At 38.2% G+C, this 24,336-nt stretch overlaps 1 protein-coding gene across 1 annotated transcript; it reads right to left on the bottom strand.

The window, feature by feature from the left end:
- Positions 1 to 1,221: 1,221 nt before the first annotated feature.
- On the bottom strand, positions 1,222 to 23,833 carry LOC133574324 (interleukin-10 receptor subunit beta-like). Its single transcript, XM_061926476.2, has 7 exons — positions 23,448 to 23,833; positions 23,068 to 23,191; positions 16,471 to 16,649; positions 14,285 to 14,439; positions 10,125 to 10,275; positions 6,240 to 6,373; positions 1,222 to 3,533 (listed from the first exon to the last, which is right to left on the bottom strand). The coding sequence occupies exons 1-7, from the start codon at positions 23,503 to 23,505 to the stop codon at positions 3,432 to 3,434; spliced, it is 903 nt and encodes a 300-aa protein (XP_061782460.1). The 5' UTR covers positions 23,506 to 23,833; the 3' UTR covers positions 1,222 to 3,431.
- Positions 23,834 to 24,336: the final 503 nt, after the last annotated feature.

The following is a 24,336-nucleotide window of genomic DNA, read 5'->3' as shown; positions in this document are numbered from 1 at the left end:
CAGTAGCTCCTTTGAATTCCTTCTAAGTCTATAACAAGATCTGATAGCTCAGTTACAGCTTTTGTTATTACCAAATCTGTGTTAGATGTGTTTTATGTTGTACGATTGCACCAAGAAAAATTCCTAGTTTGTGAACCCGTTCTCAAACAATGGCAAGAAAACGATTCTGATTCTGATTAAGGCGTCCATAAACAAAACATCAATTTCACAGTATTGACTACTGTATAATTTTTTGTTAAATTGAGAACAATGATTTGCAATCTGTTTTGCATCATTGCAAACCATATTGTTTATTTTCAGTTGACCAATGGTGTTATTTTTAGCCTGCGATTTTTGTAATCGAAAGAAAAAAGCAAAGTTCTGTTCACCTTCCTCCAACCATTGTCTCTTAGATCTTACAAAGGCTCCTTCTTCTTTCGATTGATATATTTTAACTACTTTACTTTACTTTCTAAAAGCCTTTTTTTTTCTTCAGCTGACATATTATCTGGACATCCATCCATCCATCCATTTTCTACCGCTTATTCCCATAGAGGATAATGCCGTAATTATGGAAATCACATTTTCTTCCTCAGACCGCTTTTTCTTAGCTACTGATTACTGAAATATTTTCTAATAAATTTACCTATCTCAAGGTCCTGAGTAGTCTTGGGTTCAATCTCGGGCTCGGGATCTTTCTGTGTGGAGTTTGCATGTTCTCCCCGTGACTGCGTGGGTTCCCTCCGGGTACTCCGGCTTCCTCCCACCTCCAAAGACATGCACCTGGGGGTAGGTTGATTGGCAATACTAAATTGGCCCTAGTGTGTGAATGTGAGTGTGAATGTTGTCTGTCGATCTGTGTTGGCCCTGCGATGAGGTGGCGACTTGTCCAGGGTGTACCCAGCCTTCCGCCCGATTGTAGCTGAGATAGGCTCCAGCTCCCCCCGCGACCCCAAAGGGAATAAGCGGTAGAAAATGGATGGATGGATGGATATTTAAGGAGTTCCCAATTACCACATCTTTTTTGGTCTTAGCTTTATTCCCAAAAATTGTATCTGTTCTTTAATCCTAATTTTAACTGCTTTATGACATAAATACGAACTATTGAGTTTCCAGTATGATTTATTTGGACAATTGTGAAACGGATGTAGTGAGATGTGAATCTGTATAGCCTTATGATCAGTCAAAGGAGTGTATTTTGTTATTTCTGGCCTTCTTCCGTTATTTTTTAACTGCCTATTTTTCTTTTTCCCTCGATTATAATTCCAAAAATCACAGAGAATATCAATCAGTCCAACAAAATAATAAACAATAATAATACAATTCCAAACCAATCCCTCCAAATAGCAATCCACAGACCAATTGAGAAGTAAAACAAAATCAAAAAGGTCAAACAAAAATGAATAATATCAATGACAATATCAAGAAGAATAAGAATACCAACAGTGATTAAAACCATTAAACAACTAGCAAACAAGTCACTGTTATCACTCATTAAAAAAAAATGTCACACTGGTTTACCCTTGCATTGCATCTCATAAGCTTGTCAACACAATGTATCTAATATTTACCACAAGAATAAAAAAAAAAAAACATTTTATTTTTTACTGCTTTTAAGGGGCAGAGTTACAGTACGAGCAGGGCCATCCCTATACAGTGAGATTCTATTACAGTGTGTGTGTGTGTGTGTGTGTGTGTGTTTGAGAGCTAAAGAGAGTATAGCAGCAGCTTCTTCATTTTTGCCATTTGTCGGAATCATCACGTTGTCGGTGTAGAATGTCCACTTCCTCGCAGATTTTAGGAGGTCATCGATATACAAAAAATACTGGCCCTCAGAATTGATCCTTGCGGGACAGTTTGTAAGAGATGACTTCACTCCATCAACCACGGTACTGTTTTCTATTGATCAGATAAGATTCCACTCACTTGAACAGCTAAAATGGGTCAGCTTTATGATTAATATAACAAGAATAAAAAAGGGCAAACAGATTTTAGGCGAACAAAACCATATTTGTAATCACACAATTTAAATGAGTGTGTGTAAACTTGGATGGATGGATGAATGAAGATGGAAAAATATGTAAATCAGTGATTCTCAAACTGTGGTACACATACCACTAGTGGTACACGGGCTCTGTCTAGTGGTACGTGAAAATTAAAAAAAAGCAGTTATTGTCACATTCGCTATTTGGTTTTGGTTGCTGAGTGTTTTGAAAGTCAGCCTTGCATAATGATCTCTTCATGGTGGCGCATGGTTGCAGTTGTTGCTGTGATCCCAGGATGCAGAGAAGGCTGGCAATGTGCAAGCAGAGTATCAAAAATAAGGAGCACTGGCATGGAGGGGGGCAGTCAAGTCAACCACAGGTGAAAATGCAAAAGACAGCAAAAAGCAGAAGAAATGTAAAACATCAACTACACAACTAACTAAGGGATGCAGCGATTATAGATTTTGACTTTACCATTATAGTCTGAGTAATAATCTTGGCTTTTCGTTTATTATTCATTAATTAATTTCACAACAAAAAATACATCAAATCACAGACATTTCTAGAGATTTTAATGTGTTATTTATTAACATAAATAACCATACAGTAATTATTAATATAATAACAGTACAAAATAAAAAGTAAAAACAACAACTATTATTATAATAAATTGATCAATTAATATAAAATACACTTTATTAATCCCCAGGGGGAAATGTTACTCATGTGAGTAGTAATAAACCCAAGTGTTGTATGTCATCAACGCCTATTTGTTCCTTTTTAAATATAAACATTTAATGCTGTGGTAATAATAACTGAAATGCACATAATTAGATCCCATGTTATACTGCTGGTATTGTACAAACTGATGTTATGTTAGGTTAGTGTTTTACACTTGCTATATTCATTTATAATGCATATAGTTTATTCAACACAGATAGGAAGAAGTAATCTCTAACATTAAATGGCCACTGAATGAAGGCTTTTGACAGGAGTACCTGTTGCTGTTTGTTTACACTGACTCAACACTTAGATACTGATCGTAAGTGACATGTACCATGTTTATATTTAACTCTTTACCAACTCAATTCTTCTTGAAGTAACTTTCCATTTACATAAATTAACTCAGTTATTATGTATTTCCTTTACTTTGGCGTGTAATGCACCATATTGGACGTATTAGACTCTTTAGCAGCAACTTCCTTTTGGCAAGTTTTGCAAATGGGTCAGCCATTGACGTCAATGACTCCCTGGTCCTTTTTTAAGTACCAACATGTTCCCACACTGCAGACTTCAGCTTTTTAGGGGTGGAAATGGTTTGCTGCTTTGTCTTGATAGGTGTGCAGAAGGTTTTTTAGTGGTCCCTTGAGTCGCTATATATCATATCACAAGGATGGTACTTTAGGATCACGCTTCCTGCAGAAGATGGTCATCACTTCCTCCAAGGCCTCCCTTTTACTTCATAGACTACTGAACTGCAATGACTCTGACTGAGTTGTACATCTCCTCAGGATTGGGAGAGATCTGCATGTCCCAGTCGTGGGACGAGTTGGAGGTTGCCAATAGAGGCTGGAAAGAAACGGCAAACAGGTCAGGGTAAATGAGGTGCAGTTAATCCTTGGGTCAGGATAAAAAACACGGAGGCTATTTCATCCCTACATGTCCGTTTCACAGGATTCCCTGCTCTTCAGGGGAGTTTAAACACAGCACTCATACATGAACACTACTTTTATCTTTATGGACAAAAAGTGCAGTTACGTCTTTAATCATATATATATTATATATATATATATATATATATATATACATACACACACACACCCAACCCACCCACCCACCCACACACACACACACACACACACACAAGATATCCGATAATGGCTTTTTTGCCAATATCTGATATTCCGATGTTGTCCAACTCTTAATTACCGATTCCGATATCAACCGATATCGATGTATACAGTCGTGGAAGTAACATATTATTATGCCTAATTCTGTTGTGATTCCCCGCTGAATGCATTAAACAATGTAACAAGGTTTTCCAAAATAAATCAACTCAAGTTATGGAAAAAAAATGCCAACATGGCACTGCCATATTTATTATTGAAGTCACAAAGTGCATTTTTTTTTTTAACATGCCTCAAAACAGCAGCTTGGAATTTGGGACATGCTCTCCCCGAGAGAGCATGAGAAGGTTGAGGTGGGCGGGGTTGGGGGGGGTTTATATTGTAGCGTCCCGGAAGAGTTAGTGCTGCAAGGGGTTCTGGGTATTTGTTCTGTTGTGTTTATGTTGTGTTACAATGCGGATGTTCTCCCGAAATGTGTTTGTCATTCTTGTTTGGTGTGGGTTCACAGTGTGGCGCATATTAGTAACAGTGTTAACGTTGTTTATACGGCCACCCTCAGTGTGACCTGTATGGCTGTTGACCAAGTATGCGTTGCATTCACTTGTTTGTTTGAAAAGCCGTAGATATTATGTGACTGGGCTGGCACGCAAAGGCAGTGCCTCTATGGTTTATTGGCGCTCTGTACTTCTTCCTACGGGCGTTTTGAAAAGTCATACATTTTCCTTTTTGAAACAGATACCGATAATTTCCGATATTACATTTTAAAGCATTTATCGGCCGATAATATCGGCAGTCTGATATTATCGGACATCCCTAATACACACACACACACGCATACACACATGCATGCATGCCTGCTTCGGAGCCCCTGCCTCGAAAGAAAATAATGTTTGCCTTGGTGTCCTTCTAACTTGCCTTGGTGCCCTAAAATATGAGCCCTCCTTTAAGGCAACACTTGCCTTGACCTTAAAAAGTAAAAATTTGAGGCCTGCACATACATGTATACATACACATATTTTTATGTGAATATTATGGTTGTATGGTATACCAGTACTAGTATAGTATCGCGGTACTAATGAATAAAAAAATGGCACTATACACTGTTTGAAAAGTACCGGTTCACAATTGTTTTGTATTAAAATTTTTCTAACGGTCATGACGGCGCGCCGTCACGTCATGACATTGCTGGGTATACGAGCAGAGGAGCATGTTCAGCAGCGCACAATCACACAGTACTTACAAGCAGACACGGTGTATAGACAGAATAGGGAGAATGGATGCATTTAGCCTAAAAACTAACGATAAAGGTGAAGTTATAACAGGAAGAGGTGCTTTAAGACATGGCTAGCTGACTAGCAGCGAACATCCATCCGCAGTCGGCAGTGTTTTAGCTACTTCTAAATCACTAATCCTCGCTCTATGGTGACAAATAAAATGAATTTATTACAAGTATCATTCATGCAAGACGAAGAATAGCTAAACATGTTTTACTACACACCGTAGGAGGATACAGCAACTCACTGGCGTCACCGCTAACAAAAGCTAGCACGCCTGAATGTAAACAAATGCCATGGGTGAATCTAAGCCTGACATCCACTCTAATGATACCAAGTACAATAGAGTATCTAGTCGATACTACTATGATTACATCTACATTTTCTGTCAGTCGCTCTCATTTGCGACTGACAGCAACAGAGCAACAGGGAAGACAGCACCGAAAGAGTTTACAAACAATGCACCCCCGAATATTAAATCCAAAGTGTGGTAAAAGTTCGGGCAAAATCTAAAAATAATCAGATTTGACTGAAAAGATTAGTCAAAGATGGCCTTAATCTAATTTCAGTACAAATATAGTTTTTCTTTGGTAGCCTTTGAGCTTTGATAAAAGAATTTTAGGGAGAAAACTACATCATGAAGTCCAAACAGGTCAGAAATTAAGTTGGGGAGACGATAAAAGTAGGGTTGGGGCATTAGATTTCCAGAGCTTTAAACGCCTTACAGTTCACATTTTGTGCCGGTTTTTGATGGTCTTTCATGTAAAATCCCCAAATTTCAATTGTGGTTGTGAAATGACAAAACCTGGAAAAGTTGAAAGTGTATGAATACTTTTTCAAGACACTTTAACGACTTTTCGTAGACTCTGACCTGCAGATAAACCCTTTCACTGCTGAAAAACAGGTCTCAAACCTGACATGTGTCTCCACTATGTAGGACGACTGTGTATGATAAGGTGATGAGTTGTGACAGAAAATTAGTCAAATCATATCGGAATAGACAGTGGTTTTGTAAATGTTATTGGCTCTCTCTCTCTCAAATGTAGAGGTATACATGTATGTGAAAGTATTGTCTGCCAGACATTAAGTTACTTGCTATATACACAGCTCTGTTCAGTATCTACTACTTGCTATACAAAAACAAACATACATACCGAAGGCAGAGCATCTTGTGGACAAAGAAGATGGGAAATAATTTTTCTATAAACCACTGCAATCCCCACGAGAGTTGCTGTCAAGGTCATGATGAAAAACGTGACCACTGCTGGCACCCATGGAGATGCCGCTTCTGTGTAAAGAAAGCACATATTTGTTTATTACCACAAACATGAATGACGACTAAAAGAGGGAGAAAAAAAGCACATATTTTATTTTGAATCTTGGAAAGTCTACTCTAAGTTGTTTTGCTTAATAATAAATTAATACTAAACACATTTATTTCCACTATTGAATTGCTTACATAAAATCGGTTGAAACTAATGTTTTAAAATGTATGTTGACGCCTTAATTTTGACTCTTCAATTGTAAACCAGATTCATCTTGTATACAATAATCAAACGGTCATCAGAGCAGTCTTTCTTTGCATGCGCCAGTCTCTGTAAAAAGGACTAAAGGCCACGTCTCTAAGGAGTGCCATAACCACAAGAACCAAAGCAGATGTCCCATAAACATGCATTGTAATGTTACGCAGCAACCACACATACAGTAAGAGCAGCTTAAGCTATGTTTGTTACAGTTACTGTCTTTGGTGGTGTTAGTCTGGACTATAGGATGCAGAGGCAGCAGTTTAAAAAAACTTTTTTGGGGCAAAACATAAAAGTAGTGTAGTAGGGAACGTTGAAGACACAAAAGCCAATGATTCAGCACCCTCCTCTGGACAAAAAAAGCCTACTGATTAGTGACTAGTGAGTCCCCTAATTACAGGTGCTCAAGTCTGAAGTAAGGTGGCTAAGAAACAAAGGCAAACAGGAAGTGGAATGAAAAACAAAAGTGCTGGGCAGGAAATAATGCAAAATACAGGAAACTAATAATAATGTCCAAATTGTCATGTGGGATCATGACAATGTTATCCATTTGACTGGCCAGCTTCTACCAATGACAGCTCTAAGTACTGTATGTAGTTCTTCTACCCGCACATCTAAACAAGCTGAAACACTTGGTTTGGCCATCTAACAAATTAGAATAGGTAAACACACAAGTAAACAGGGACTTGTGAAGTGTGAAAAATGGAGAAAATCTATTTTGGCAGTCAAGACTATTTTAGTACATGTACACGTACTGAGATTGAATTTGAGCTAGTACTGTATATACATAAAACTGTGACTTCACGGAGAAGCCTGAAAACGCAGAGATAATAATCCATGGTAGTATGGAAAATTCCAATAACAGCTCAGTCTCCCCATTTTTCACTCTTATATGTGAAGTCCCCGTTTATGTGCACGGTCTCTAATGCGATGTTTGCCAAACAGTACTGCACAGTATGTACGTGTGAGTAGAGGGAGACAATGCTACTTGCATTGACGTCATTAATAAACATTGTCTGGTGAAATGGATAACATAACTTTCTACATATCTATGGATGTTCTCATTAATCCAGGTCATTGCATTCTCAGGGCATTGATCGCAACTGGACTGTTTGTTTAGAAGATGTTTCGCCTCTCATCTAAGTAGGCTTCATCAATTCATACTCATAGACTTAGATTGAACAGATATAGACAGACTACAAATGGACGAGATCTGACCAATTTAAGTCTATGAACATGAACTGTTGAAGCCTACTTGGATGAGAGGCGAAACTTCTTCTAAGACAAACCAAACAGTCCAGTTGCGGTCAATTGAATGCGTTGAGAATAACGTTTTACAGCTCATCTGGGCATTCGATAACTTTTTCTTTTGTTTAAATGGAATTTTCCTTGGCTCTTGAGGTTATCAGAAAACAAAAAAAAGATGGCCATTTAAAGAAAAATCCTCTAGTAGGGTACTATTTTATTTCATAAATTACATGTGTCAGGGACAGTGTTTTTACATGACCCCCTTAATTGAATTCCTACCAATATTTACAAATGTATTACTAATACTAACTACCGTATTTTTGGGACTATAAGTCGCAGTTTTTTTCATAGTTTGGCAGTGCTCCAGTGCGATTTATATATGTTTTTTTCCTTCTTTATTATGCATTTTCGGCAGGTGCGACTTATACTCCGGTGCGACTTATACTCCGAAAAATACGATACTAATATATATTTGTACAAAGCACTGTGAGTTACTGTATATTCTTAAATAAATACCTTATTACATGGGTGTCAAAATCATTTTTGTTGAGTAAGTAAGTACATTTTATTTATATAGCACTTCTTACAGAGATAGTCAAAGTGCTTCACATGGTTAAAATACAACAATCAAAACAAACATACAACACAATGCAACAACAGAAACATTGCAAAATAAAATATAAATATGATGATAAAATTAATAATTAGAATGAAAACATGCAATTGAATATTATAGGAATGCACACTTAAATGTGTTTTAACTGGCTTTCAAAAATGTCAACAGAAAACACAGCTTTCGGCTCATAAGGGAGTGTATTCCACCATTTAGGGGAAACTGACTCAAAGGCTTTATCACCTTTACTTTTAAATTTTGCACAAGGTACAAAAAGCAGAAAGCGGTGAGCAGACCGCAGTGACCTAACAGGACAGTGAAAAAGACAGATCTATCAAGGAAGCTGGTGCTTGGCCATTGAGTACAGTGTAGTGTCAGGGGCAATAATTAACACGTCAGTTTTGGCAGCATTCAGCTGAAGAGTATTACTAGCCATCCAGTCTTTAACTTTAGTCAGACAATCATTTAGCATATTAATTTCATGTGGTCTATCAGAGTTAAATGAGAAATATAACTGAAGGTAATCAGCGTACATGTGGTATGAGATATATTCAAAATGTCTAATGACATCCCTGAGTGGAAGCATGTATAGGGTAAAAAAGATAGGCCCCGAAACTGAACCATGGGGCACCCCACAAGAGAGGGGGACAGACACTGACTTATGAGGGCCAACAGCCATACATAAAGATCTATCAACCAAATATGATTTAAACCATTGGCGGGCTTTCCATGAAAAGCCCACCCAGTCCTTCAGCCGGTCCACAAGGATTTGATGGTCAACAGTGTCAAAGACCGCACTGACATAGAGCAGAAACAGTATTGATCATGTCATTGGAGACCCTGAGTAGAGCAGTTTCTGTGAAATGTAACTGACGATAACTGGACTGAAAATTATAAAATATATGGTGTTGATTTAAAGCTGAGACTAACTGGTTTTTCTACAATTTTTCTAAGAAATTTTAGACAGAAAGGGCAGCTTGAAGATGGGCCAATAGTTGCTAAGAACAGAGGGGTCAAGGTTTGGCTTTTTGAGAAGAGGCTAAAGAACTGCCTGCTTGAAGTTGGATGGAACACAAATGGAAACCAGTGAGCAATTGATTATGAAGAGCAGGGATATACCACTAGTGCTAAAATTAACACAGTTGTGAGCAGGATGTCTAATGGACTAGAAGAAATGTTCATTGTATGCACAAGATCTGCTAAGTCTTCTAAGGAAACGAGTCAGAACTGATCAAAAATGGCTGTTGTTGGGGTGGAGTAAGTAGGGAATAGATGGATGGTGGTATTGAATTGGCCTCGACATTGGCAACTGGCAGAAACATCAAACAAATCACTGCAGTCCTTATCAGAAGACAAAGGTGGAGCTGGTGGTTGTGCAACAGTAATGTAGTTTATGGTGTCGAAAACGACCCTTGGATTTATTTAATTGGCGGTTATAAGATTTGCAAAATAAAAGACTCTGGCCACCTTAACCATAGAATTGAATTCAACTAACATATTTTTGAGATGGAGACAATGGACAAGACGTTTTGAAAACTCAGCTCTCTGACATTTACGACCCACTATTTGAGAAACACTGCCCTAGTTAAACATATATATAAAAAACAAACAATAAAGAACTTGATATACAATATATGCAGAAAAAAGACACTAACCAGTGGTGGTGCTCTCACAAACAGTACTGCTTGGTTTGCTGACCTTGGAGTTCCCCTCTGCATTGATTTGGACCTTAACACAATACTTCGTCCAGGGGTCCAGTTTGTTCAAAACCACTCTGTTTTGCAGTACATTGATTATGCTTATTGCCTGTGAGAAGCAAAGAAGTGTGGACTTGGTTAAATCTACCGCTGATGATAAAGCCACTATAGGGGAAGGAAAAAAAAGAGGGCACTTATAAGCAGACAACATTTTTAGCTGATCAGAAAATAGAATATTCTTTAGTCTTTAAAATGTAATCTTATATTGTCATTTTCAAATGGTAAAATAACTGAGTATAAATCCAAACCTGACAAAAATAAATATTTCTGAGATACTTTGTGACTTTTGAATCCAGATTTATATAGTATCTCCTGTTGATATCATCATCATAGGGTTTGCTATAACGAATACAAAGCTGGATTTCAAGCTGAATTTCAAAACGAGAGAAGCTGATGCTCTTTACAAACTTATACTTTGGATCTGCTATTTTGACGGTTCGAACACTTTTATCAATGACTTTTCATGACTTCTCCAAAACATTTTACTGAATTTATATGACCAAAATAAATGATCTAATCTCAATGGGAGCACCGAAACAAAATTATCGTAACACTAATACTTGGGTCGGTTTTTATGAAAATGTATGCGTTTGCCATTGCCAATTAATGCTTTTTAATGGCGATCACAAGCGACGATTTCCTCTGGCTGACAGTGTATTTATTTTTAGTCTTCCGGTTGACTAGCTAGCAGTTACTTGTATATAACTATACACAGTGCATATAAGTTAATAATAAATACCTTTATTACAGCAAATCAAGTATCATTAATATCAAGTATTAGGATGGTGCTAAACATGTTAATGATAGAGAGCACTTCTCTGTCTAATTTTTGCATATTTCCAGTGTGACTGATCTGCTGTTATTGTCAGCGTGCAGAAGCGTTCCCATTGTGACGTCATCCACCTCGAATCTAAGGAAAGTGCCAAAGACATTCGTAGCGGAATATTTAAAATGGCCGTCTTTAGATGTTTTTTCACATACTTTGCGGATTTGAAATATAATTGGAAATGGTTTCAATGGATACAATGACACACAATTAAGCATATAAAGTCAAGTTGTTTTTCCATTCTACTGGTACTTTAAATAAGTAGTGGTTTAGTAGTTTTTACTTTAATTTTAGTTATTGTGTGCTAATGACTTTTTTGTATGTAATACAACAGAATAAGGAACTAGTTTAAATATTGTGTTGATATTTCTAAATTGTCAATAGTACTCACCAAAAATAAATAGAACAATTTACAGTTAGTACATGTGATTGGTATCGGTATTGGAATAGACAGCATAAATCCCTGATCGGGCCATATCTACTAATACTACATTATTAAATACATACTATTGTTCTTGTGGTATTCACTGTGCTAAATCTGGGATCTCGGGTACTAAATTTCGTGCCATCTCTTGTGTGCTGGTATGACAATTAAGTTCCTTGAATCGTAAGTAGAATTAGGTTCACATGTGAAATAGATAGTGCCTTTCTAAAACAAAAGAAATCCCCATACAGGCACATCTTTTCATATTTCAGTTCCAACATATTTAGTCCAAACTCACGTATACTGTAAATCCATTTGCTAGACAAATTGTTGGGACACCAATGACAGTAAGAGTATTTTTAAAGTGCAGAACAAGCCCAAAAGTGCAGACATAGGCACACTTGTTCTCACCACAGAAACAGGTAAAACAAAAACAAAATTTGAAAATCGTGCAAAGGTTTGTTTATTTCAGCAATAACAATTACAAGGTGAAACTAATATATGACATAGGCCAGGGCTAATCAATTGGCGGCTCGGAGTGACACAATACCAGCCCCCCGATTTATTTTCAAAATTTGTCCCGGACAAACATTTTTGCAACAAATTCTTAAAAACACTAACATAAAAACTGGGGTCCAAGTATGTGAAATACATCATTGAGGCATTTCTTAAAGTACCAGTCGAGTGGAAAAACAAGTTGACTTGATATGCTTAATTGTAATAATAATAATAATAATAACTGGGATTTATATAGCGCTTTTCTAAGTACCCAAAGTCGCTTTACATGTAGAACCCATCAATCATTCACACCTGGTGGTGGTAATTGTGTTTCATTGTATCCATTAAACCATATCCAATCGTATTTACAATCCGCAAAAGTACTGTATGTAAAAACAGCGTTTAAACATCACAAAATGCCACAAATTCAGTGAACCATTTTTAATTTTCCGCTACGAATAGCTTGAGCTATTTCCGGAGATTGATGTCATTGGAGTAATGCTTCTGCACTCTGACCCTTGTATCAGATCAGTCAAAACACCAAAATTAGACAGTGATGTGCTGTCTATCATTCACAATCCTTATGTAAGACATGAACACATATGTTTTTCTTTTTTATGGTTTCTTAGTTGTAAATAAATAAATACACAAAAAGTCTGTTAACAATGTAGTCAATGGGGTTCTCTATTTCACTTACAAAACCCTCAAAAAAATGCATCCAAAACCCACCAACAATACTCTTTATTCATATCGTGACCAATATTAACCAAATATTCGCGATGTTGTTATTACAAGCGCTAATGCAGACAAACTATTTTTAGCCGTGCAATGATACAGACAGCTTAGTAGCTCTCTGCTGCAGCGATGTCCTGCTGCTCCCGCATCATCGCGTCTCGACTCGTTAATGTTAATCTAGATTATAAATCGTGCCTTTCATCTGGATAATAGGAGAATTTAGCCATAAATCTAGAATTTTTTTCATCTGTGATATTCAATTCATACACACACAACCTAAGACGGTGTCTTCAGGGAGACTTTTCTTTGTTAACCCTTCGTGTGGGTCAAGATTAATCAATCTCAATGGGAAGATATGAACATCCTATCAGTCGTCATCGATTAAGATAAAAAATATAAGGTTCTGGATCATAATATTTCCCAAAATAATCCTTGTTGGCTCTCACAACTGCATGATTTGCATTGTGGTTGGTGGGAAAGGGATCTGCGGTTCCTACCTCTACGTCACACGATCACGTGAGTGGCTTCATCGTTCCTTCCATCTCAAAATGGCTCGGGAATCTCTGTGAGATTGATACTATTTTGATCATATCTATTTACTCACAAATTTTGTAAGTCTTTCGGTGTCATAAATCAGATATATATGATAACAGCTTCAATATAGAGGCAACTCGTTTTTCCACTCTACAGGCACCCCTTTAATTAATTTCCTTGTTGGCAGTTACGCTTTTTTTATATTAATAGTATTAATGTAACCAAGTTGTTGATGTAGCTTGTTTACCCAAGCTGCAGTCAGTAGATATTATTTCATAGAGATACTAACTCACAGAGCACAGCAGAGCACTCCTGTAACTCTGACAAAGTAAACAAAAACAATTGTCTACTGTAGAGGTTCACCGGAATATACAAAATAAGACTAATAGTAAAAGGAGTTTTGAAAAGGCAGCCCCCAAAACAATTTAGTTGAATATCCCTGACATAGGCGCATAACATTCAACTCAATATATTTCCAGCCTTGATTTAGATGGTTATGGCTTACAGCTTATAAAAAACCTCAAATTAAAAATTTCCGGAAATTTGGGGTTCTTCCATCAATATCAAAATGATAAGAAATACATATCTCACTTGGCTTGTAATTAATTTACATCACGGTAAGTTGTGTGAAGTTTAATTGCTGACATGAATGAACTTTTGCATATTATTACATTTTTCACTTGTACATTTCAACAAACTATAGTAAGGTTGCTGGCTGTCGTCACAGCATCAGCGTTTATAAACTCACCTATAAGTATTGCGCCGCGAGCAACTGTGGCGACAGTTTCGTGCTTTTTCACTTTTTAGGTGGCTAACCAGCATCGTTTCTCTATTTTTAAAAAGTCAAATGTTTCACAGCACAGTTGGCATTTAGCACGTCTTTTGCAAGCAACTATTTGTATTTATCCTTTTAAAAAAGCCATGTATTATTGAAGCTGATATTGATATATTTTCAGCATTACTGGAATTAATGTGAAGTGTGTTTTTGTCCATAAAACACACTTCATCAATGAGTCACAATTCTAAGCATAATGACCTCACCTTTTCGTTCCGGCCATCTTTCCAGTAAGTGACGTTGTAAGTAGCACTGCTGTAGACATCCCTGAGTTCTGAGACTGCAAACGCTGGATCTTTAATGGCAATTTCAATTGTAGCCCCATTGGAAAACAGCACGACATTGGGTGACCCAATTATGGCTAAAGAAAAAAATAAAATATGTAATTAGGATTTTCAAGAATTCAAGGAACTTTATTGTCATACAACACAAATGAAAATGACAATGATAAGATGTCTCAAATAGTGTAGACCTGATTGACTTCTTTGCAAATACCACCTACTTAGGCTACATTCACACTGCAGGTCAGTGTACAGCGCAATTCCATTTTTTTTTCAAATCCAACCCAGGTCTCTTTCCTATGTGGATATAAATTGGATATGTATCAAATGCGACTCACCCTGAAAGCTTTGGTCGCGTTCATCCGACCAATATGTCATCAAAAAGTGATAAGTGTCATTATCCTTCGCCAAAATAGACTGTTGCAAAATAACTAGTTGCCAAATAAGCAGAAAAACAGGCACAAATAATATGTTTAAGGAACTCATGTCAATGTTCCACCATTCGCTCGCCCATGTTCCACAAACTGCAAGAGCCAAAATGCTTCTCCTCTTCCTTCCTAATCTTCTACACACATTAATTTTGTTCAGAAAATGTTGACTTTTGATTGCGCAATATCCTTGAATTTTCCACAAATGCGCCAGGACTGAGACTTACTTGAATTGGAGCCATGTTTACTTTCATAAACACTGTAGCATGTGTAACGTCATGGCTGCATGCATTAGGCATAAAAAATGTTTGTAATGTGAACAAATACATAAAAAGATCGGATTTGACAACAAAAAAAGTCAGATTTGGACATCCTACCATGCACTGTGAACATAGCCTAGTGGGGGCAGCTGGTCTTTTAAGCACTTCTTCACTTATAACTACCATATTTTCCAGACTATAAACCGCTACTTTTTCCTACGATTTGAACCCTGCGGCTTATAAAACGGTGCGGCTAATTCATTGATTTTTCTTTGCTAACGACCATAATGTTTTTTATTCAACAAATAGTTTTAATAGAACACAGACACCTAAAAGGTGTGTTATTGTTTGTGCTATGGCTCCATCTTTTGGACAAGATTCCTCACTGCAGGTGCTGCGGGTTGAACATGTACTTCCTTTGGGCTACATTATACACCCCCGCTACCACCAAACCCCGCCCCCCACCCCCAACCCCGCCCACCTCAACCGACGCACGGAGGGGGGCGAGGGGGTTGATGTGTGGGGGGTGCAGGGTTGGAGGGGGGCGGGGTTTGGTGGTAGCAGGGGTGTATAATGTAGCCCAAAGAGTTAGGAGTGCATGGGATTCTGGGTATTTGTTCTGTTGTGTTTATGTTGTCTCACGGTGCGGATGTTCTCCCGAAATGTGTTTGTCATTCTTTTTTGGTGTGGGTTCACAGTGTGGTGCATATTAGTGAGAGTGTTAAAGTTGTTTTATACGGCCACCCTCAGTGTAACCTGTATGGCTGTTGAGTAAGTATGCCTTGCAGTCACTCACGTGTGTCTGCAGGAGCCTCATACAACATGTGACTGGGCTGGCACGCTGTTAGTACAGGCTGTAGAGGGCGCTAAGGACAGTGCCATCACAGCACATCCTCATTATTGTTGTTAGGGTGAAAAATCAGCAGACATCCGATAGAATAGTTGCACTGGATTTCGGGAGTCTCCCGGAAAAATCGGGAGGGTTGGCAAGTATGACGCTGTCAAGCGGCATTCATATAAAAATTGCAGGCCGCGCTAACATAAAATTTTAATATTAAGGTGCGGGCTGCAAAATAACGTCTCGCGGGCCGTGTGTCTGGTTTATACATAGCAAAAAACACAAAAAAAACCTTTGTATGCAGTGTTATTTCATTTTAAATTTCAAAAGAGTTTTGTGGCTCCCATTTTTTTCTTGAATTTGTGAAACGGGTCAAAATGGCTCTTTGAGTGGTAAAGGTTGCCGACCCCTGGTCTAAATCGTCTGAAACATAACATTTAGACTAGAGGAAACTAGTGTAAGAGTAAAACATTTGTTTTTTAAGACACTGTGTCTCATTTTAAAGATTAAGTAGAGCATCTTTTAATTGGATATGTTTAACTTTTAACTAAATAGACATAAGACACAATAATAAAATTGACTTACAATCATTGTCCATGGTAATATTATTACTTTCCACCCAAGGAGAGATATCCATCCCTCGTCGTGCGCACACTCTGCCTGTATACCTTCCATACAAACTGAGGGGGATGTTAAGGCTGCTGAAGTCACATTCAAGGGTTGAAATGTTGACACAACCCACATGGTACATTGCGACAGAGGTCCTGTGGGGAAAACATCAATACTTTAAGTGCTTTGAGTGTGTAGAAAAGCACTATAAAAATCAAATACATGACTATTATGCTTACTGCTATGTCACATTGTCATGTAGTAACTGCTGTTTGAGCCCAACCAGTTGGACTTTCTCTCCTGATTCACAGTTCTGGTCAGAAGTTTACTACATGGTCCTGTTAAATTTGTTTTTGACCCTTTTGACACATGACTACAAGCTAATTGATGCTAACATGCTATTTAGGCTAGCTGTATGTACATATTTCATCTTTAAGCCTCTTTTGTAAATATATTTGGGCTCATTTGATTTCCTTTACTAATGTCCTCTGTGTATATATTTGCATGTCTCATGACACAGTATATGTATGTAATATTGGCTGCATTTCTCATAGTTATTTGTGCGCCATGTTGTTCCAGACCACAGCAAACGTTACCCAGCTGGCAAAGATTGTAATAAATCCATTAGAAGAAGACAGCCTGCTGTTTCCTTAAACTTGGACACACACATGTATACCTTTGGCCATTCTGAGCCAGTAATTTCCAGAAGTTATCTCATCCTGTGAGAAGCCTCCATTTTACTAATGATTTCCAATGTTCCTAATGTAAGGTTTCTCATAGTCATTCTCATTGACATCCCACTGGGTTGTGAGTTTTTCCTTGCCCTTATGTGGAATAAGCGGTAGGAAATGGATGGATGGATGGATGATTGATTGCAATGTTGCAAAAATGTGTAGAATGAAAATTAAAATACAACATTTCTGTCAACGAAGATTTGCGTCAGCCTTTGATAGTAGGCTAATATGGGCACTTACATCATGTGTTGCCTTCATTATAACACTTATATAAGGCTTTTAATTTTTTGCGGCTCCGGACCGGGTGCAGTGTTTTTCAATCTTTTTTGAGCCAAGACACGATTTTTTTATTTAAAAACTGCGGAGGCACACCACCAGCAGAAAACATACAAAAATGAAACTCAGCAGCTAATATTGACTGTAAAAAGTTGTTGTCACAATTGTTGGATATGACTTTAAACCGTCACCCAACATGCATCACTATAGCTCTTGTCTCAAAGTAGGTCTACTGTCACGACCTGTCACGTCACTCTGAGACTTATTTTGAGTTTTTTGATGTTTTCCTGTGCTAAGTGTTTTAGTTCTTGTCTTGCACTCCTATTTTGGTGGCTTTTCCTGTTTTGTTGGTATTTTCCTGTAGCAATTTCATGTCTTCCTTGACCGCTATTCCCCACACCTGCTTTGTATTTAGCAATCAAGACTATTTAAGTTGTTTTTGTTTACTTTGCAGCTAGTTCAGTTTTAGTTTTGTTCTGCATAGCCTTCCCTAACCTTCAATGCCCTTTCTAAGGGCCAGTCACTTTTGTTTATTTTTGGTTTAAGCATTAGATACCTTTTTAACTGCACACTGTCGCCAGCTGTCGCCTGCATATTGTGATCACGACAAACCATCGTCATCGTTCCCGACATCTACAAAGCAATTAACTACCTACTGATATGGAAGAATATTGCAGTTACTCTACCGAGCTCCAGACAGTACAGACATTCAACAGCGGCACATTATTTGTGGATTATAATTACCGTATTTTCCGCACTATAAGGCGCACCTAAAAAACCTCCAATTTTTTCTAAAGCTGACTGTGCGCCTTATAATCCGGTGCGCCTTATATATGGACCAATATTGAGCCACAACAGGTCTCGCAACTACGGTTAGCAGCCGCCGACTTAATTTTCCCCCGTAGAAGAAGAAGCGTACGGTGCATGCTGGGATATGACTGCGCGAGGCGTGCCGTTTCATTTCCATTTGTGCGTTTATGTAAAGACCCCAAAATGGCTCCTATTAAGAGACACGCTTACGACGCAGAGTTTAAACTCAAGGCGATCAGTCACGCAGTAGAACACGGGAATAGAGCAGCAGCGAGAGAACTGTTTAATTCGGACACTGAAGAAGAAGAATTCAAGGGATTCGTGGATGAGGAATAACTTTATAAAGTGAGCTTTACATGTTTATTTTATGTGTTGTGTTGTGTGACATTAACGTTTGAGCAACGTTTGAGCAATTGATATATTGTTATTGCTTTGTACTATTTCGAGTGTTACTATATTGTGATTGCACTAACGTTTGATTTACCGTAACAGTATCAGACTGTTTTTACGTGTTTATTGAATTGAGGAAAAGTTCCCCTCCACTATGTGATATAAATGTTGCACTACATGTTATACCTTGCTGTTGTTAAATGATAAACAAAATACCATGTCACTGACTTTACATCGGGGAAAATAATAAAACAGCTGTTTATTCATTTTGGGAGTGAACCGAGTTGTCAGAACGCTGGTTTGTAATCTATTAATAAAGTTTGACTGACCTATCTGACTGTTTTGTTGACATTCCCTTTAGCACAGCTCTATCTAATGGATGCATAACGTAACCCCAGCCTCTACTGTAGCTTCTATTCTATGCGCCTTATAATGCGGTGCGCCTTATATATAGGGCTGCAACTAACGATTCATTTGATAATCAATTAATCTGTCGATTATTACTTTGATTAATAATCGGATAAAAGAGACAAACTACATTTCTATCCTTTCCAGTATTTTATTGAAAAAAAAACAGCATACTGGCACCATGTTCTGGACATTGAGGGTGCAGCATACACCAATAATAACACAGAAATGTAACTCATCAGATCAGAACTGAATCAGATATTGTACACGTTTCTGTTGTGAATAATAAAGGATTCATTTTAGGCTGCCTCTGAATAATAACATGAAATATTCCAGCACCTTCATAACGTTTAGTTATACTAAAGCGTCACTCAAATCTAAATATATTTATTTAGCTTTATCGGGCCCGGCTACATCGATCCATTATGAAACCAACCTGAGATATTTCTGTCCGTTACGTTTATTTAGAAATTGGTAACCGTGCGTTTTCTCCCTCAAAACGGAGTCAAATGTGCCGGAGACACATTATCAGCCCCGCGTTGCAACGAAGGCATAACGTTAACGTTACTCACAAAAAAGCTGAACTCATGAATGCTTGTTGCCACTATGGACTTAAAAAGATACGTACTGTGAGTTCTTCCCTTCATCCATGGCTCCAACATGTTTCCTCTTCAGGTGCTCCTGAAGCAATGTTGTACTTCCGTGCCATTTTGCAGGAAACGGTCTTCTTTGAAGTCTTTAAAGTAAAGTGTTCCCACACTTTTGACGACTTAGGCATACTTGCCAACCTTGAGACCTCCGATTTCAGGAGGTGGGGGGAGGGGAGGAGGGGTGGGCGTGGTCGGGGTAGAGGGGGGGCGTGGTCGGGGGCGTGGCTAAAAGGGGAGGAGTATATTTACAGCTAGAATTCACCAAGTCAAGTATTTCATATATATATATATATATGTCTTAATAAGGTTATCCAAAAAATAGTGCTCGATACCGTAGTAGAGCGCAATATATGTATGTGTGGGAAAAAAATCACAAGACTATTTTATCTCTACAGGCCTGTTTCATGAGGGAACCCCCCCTCATGAAACAGGCCTGTAGAGATGAAATAGTCTTGTGATTTTTTTCCCACACATACATATATATATATATATATATATAAACAAATACTTGACGTTCAGTGAATTCTAGCGATATATATATATATATATATATTTATTTTATTATATGTATATATATATATATATATATATATATACGTATATATATATATATATTAATTTTATTATATATATATATATTAATTTTATTATATATATATAAATAAAATAAATACTTGAATTTCAGTGTTCATTTATTTACACATATACACACACATAACACTAGATGGCAGTATTGTCCTGTTTAAGAGTGTCACAACATTGCTGTTTACGGCAGACGAACTGCTTTACGGTATACAAAAACGTGACTGCTGTTGTTGTGTGTTGTTGCCGCGCTGGGAGGACGTTAATGAAACTGCCTAACAATAAACCCACATAAGAAACCAAGAACTCGCCCTCCATCATCCATACAGTTATAACGTGATTGGGCAGGTATGCTGGTTATATTGTGGGTTAGCGGACTCAGGAATTTCGGGAGATTTTCGGGAGAAAATTTGTCCCGGGAGGTTTTCGGGAGAGGCGCTGAATTTCGTGAGTCTCCCGAAAAATCCGGGAGGGTTGGCAAGTATGACTTAGGTCGTACACTTTTCTCCATTGAAGCAATAACCTCAAGATGTTTCTCCGCTAAACTATCCGTACTGTTTTCCTGCGCCATTTTTCGAATGTTTCCAGCAAAGGAGACAATGTCGTCACGTGAGCTGCACATGACACATCATTGGCGAGCTTACCTCCACCTCATGAGACGTAGACTCAGCGCCGCCCTGGCGCTGTTTTGTACTGTTTTTGTACTTACTTTGATTATTGTTTCTCAGCTGTTTGTAAATGTTGTAGTTTATAAATAAAGGTTTATAAAAAAATAAAACAATTTAAAAAAAAAGCCTCCGCGCATGCGCATAGCATAGCATAACTATTTTGATAATCGATTAGTTGTTGCATCCCTACTTATATATGAACAAAGTTTTAAAATAGGCCATTCATTGAAGGTGCGCCTTATAATCCGGTGCGCTTTATAGTGCAGAAAATACAGTACTGGTTGGCAAAAAAATATTTTAACCCAATTTGGTGAAATTACATACCGTATATTACCAAATAGTAACCCGGGCGTTTATTTCACAAAATGGGGTCAGACCCCGGGCGGCTATTAGGACATGGGCGGTTATTTGCACAAGGCTTTTATATATTTTTGCACCAGCCTGCACCAGGCCATTTTTTGGTTACAATAGTTACTGTCCAGTATTTTTTTTCGTACAAAAAACTTTAAATGTAAAAGCTATTGTAAACATACAAACAAAAAAACAAGAGATCAACATGAGGTAGGCTATTAAAAGACAAGAGATCAACAAGGCCTCAACATGACAGTAGTGCAACAATTGTCAAATAGAATACCATGGAATAAATAAACTTTTTAAATAAAGCAGCCTACCGGGAAAAATAAAATGATGGTACCAAGTACTCAAGTATAAAACCCACCATCAAAACAGAACAATAACACTGTCACTTAAATAAAATAAAGGCTACAGTACTCCAAGTTTTAAATGATACGTGATGTATCCACTGACACAAATTAGCATCAAGCTCGTCGCTCACTTTCTTCCTACCTCCACCAGATAAGCGAGCCCGTTTTCCATCGATTGCCGACTGAGATAGTAGTTCTCCCTTTTTTTGTTTCCATTCTCGTACACGTTTTGGCTGCTGCCAAACCAGAATTCTGCTCCGCATACTTCACAACCGCTAGCTTGAACTTTAAGTCAAACTTTCTGTTCTTCTTCCCCCTTAAAGTATTCCCATCCAACAGTTGTGGCATACCGGTATCCTGTTCATTCAACTCACTGCTACTGTTGCTTGCCATGCTGAAACTTTTCCTCGTGGGTTTGTTGTTGTCGTTGAGTGTGTGTTACGCTATATGCGGTGACCCATCGCAATATGTTGATTACCCAGAATCCCCATGTAACGTCTGCTGTTACCGTAATGACCAGAATTACTGCACCTTTGCTTTTCCTTTTAGCTTATAAATTGGGCTTAATGAAATCAATATGATTTTATTCTAAATTATGCAAATAACAGCCCACGGGCGGCTATTTGGACATGGGCGATTATTAGGAAGAGGCGGTTAATTCACAAAATGGGGTCAGACCCCGGGCGGCTATTAGGACATGGGCGGTTATTTGCACAAGGGCGTTTATTTGGTAATATACGGTAATCTCCCACGGCACACCAGACTATCTCACGGCACACGAGTGTGCGGCGGCACAGTGGTTGAAAAACACTGTCTTAGGCTATATCGCCCATCCCTAATATCCATCCATTTTCTACCGCTTATTCCCTTTGGGGTCGCGGGGGGTGCTGGAGCCTATCTCAGCTACAATCGGGCGGAAGGCGGTGTACACCCTGGACAAGTCGCCACTTCATCGCAGGGCCAACACAGATAGACAGACAACATTCACACTCACATTCACACACTAGGGCCAATTTAGTGTTGCCAATCAACCTATCCCCAGGTGCATGTCTTTGGAAGTGGGAGGAAGCCGGAGTACCCGGAGGGAACCCACGCAGTCACGGGGAGGACATGCAAACTCCACACAGAAAGATCCCGAGCCCGGGATTGAACCCAAGACTACTCAGGACCTTCGTATTGTGAGGCAGATGTACTAATACCCCTCTACCACCGTGCTGATGGAAATTGACTTGCAGTAAGAACATAGCCCAAGACTTTGAAGTCTGACATATTGACACTATAAATGCACATGTCTTACAAAGTAAATTGTTATTATGGTGTGTTGCTGTGTGCTTAAATAGAAGTGACTTACTTGTACTCAGTGGTGTACAGAATGCCACTTGTATTATCCTCAGGTGAATCCCATCTCAGCACCAAATTCATGTTCATGGAAGTTAGACGGACATTTCTTGGGGCGTTGAGCACAGCCAGACCCACTGGACAAGGTATATTAGGATTACACAATGCTAAAGACATTATATTCACATACATGTATAGCCTGTGTGTGTTATGTTTTATATAGTTTGAAAACTGGGGTACGTCATCATAAATGTACACTTGGTTACAATATTTTGTAGAAATTGGATAATCTTAATACATTCGCCATCTTTGTACGCAAGTGAAATCGAAACCACGGAGCTCTGATCCCCGGCTGATAAGAAATATGTTACAAGACAAAAACAACTCATTTACCTCGGTTTCCACTCAGTATCAAGAACACCAGCACAGCATTCAAAGAATTTGAGGACATATCTACGAATGACTTTCATCAGTCTAACGGTGTATAAGGTGTGAAGAGAGCGTTGCTTCCAGTCGTGTACTTCCTGGTCCACAGGTGTTGTTGGGAGGGGCGAGTCATGAACGAGTCGTTCAAAACTCGTCATGGTGTAAAAAACTTGCTCTGAATACGCGACTTCTGCACATGTAACTTGAGTACCCGATTCCTTTGAGTGAGTGACTCGTAAAACCAAACTCAAATCAGTGGAAGGAATTGAGTTTAGCATTACTGTTCTCTGTTGACGACATGATGTGGCCACAGCGTTGCCAGATGGGAAGCACCAGTCTTACTAGGATCTCAAATGTTTGCATAGTTTTAGGGAAATGATACGGTGGCCGGCAGGGCCTATTTTCTAGTGGCATGCTAACTATGGAGGGCCAAATGGGACAAAAGTAAATAACTATTTAACTGTATACTTGAATGTCATTAATTAATTGAGTAATTAAATGGATATTAAAAAAATCAATAATGAATTAAGTTGTGAAATAATTAAATCAATTAATAATTCAATGTAAGTTAACTAAATTAATGACACATTTAAAAACACATTTGTGGTTTAATTACAATTTAATTATTTAATGACACATAGCAATAATTTAAATATTTGTAAAAAAAAAAATCCCCATTTGGCCCGTCATAACCAACGTCTGGTTTCCTTGTACTTCCCCTTGTGGTTTTCACTTATTGAAGGGGTCCCCAAACTGCGGCCCACCAGCTTCCATAATCCGGCCCACTGAAAGTCCCACATAAAAAAAAAAAATTAAAAAATTAAAAACTTTTTTGTTTTTTCTTTTAATTATTATT

Source organism: Nerophis lumbriciformis, linkage group LG31 (assembly GCF_033978685.3).
Source record: "Nerophis lumbriciformis linkage group LG31, RoL_Nlum_v2.1, whole genome shotgun sequence".
NCBI lineage: Eukaryota > Metazoa > Chordata > Actinopteri > Syngnathiformes > Syngnathidae > Nerophis > Nerophis lumbriciformis.
The sequence above is the reverse complement of the archived record's forward strand: the minus strand, read 5'-3'. Positions and strand labels throughout refer to the sequence as shown.

Excerpts from the sequence above, each read along its gene's own strand:
- LOC133574324 (XM_061926476.2), bottom strand. The coding sequence starts at position 23,505 with ATGTCCTCAAATTCTTTGAATGCTGTGCTGGTGTTCTTGATACTGAGT. Across the intron at positions 10,276-14,284 it reads AAGATGGCCGGAACGAAAAG|GCAATAAGCATAATCAATGT; the intron begins GTGAGGTCATTA and ends TGCTTCTCACAG. Across the intron at positions 3,534-6,239 it reads CACAAGATGCTCTGCCTTCG|CCTCTATTGGCAACCTCCAA; the intron begins GTATGTATGTTT and ends GTTTCTTTCCAG.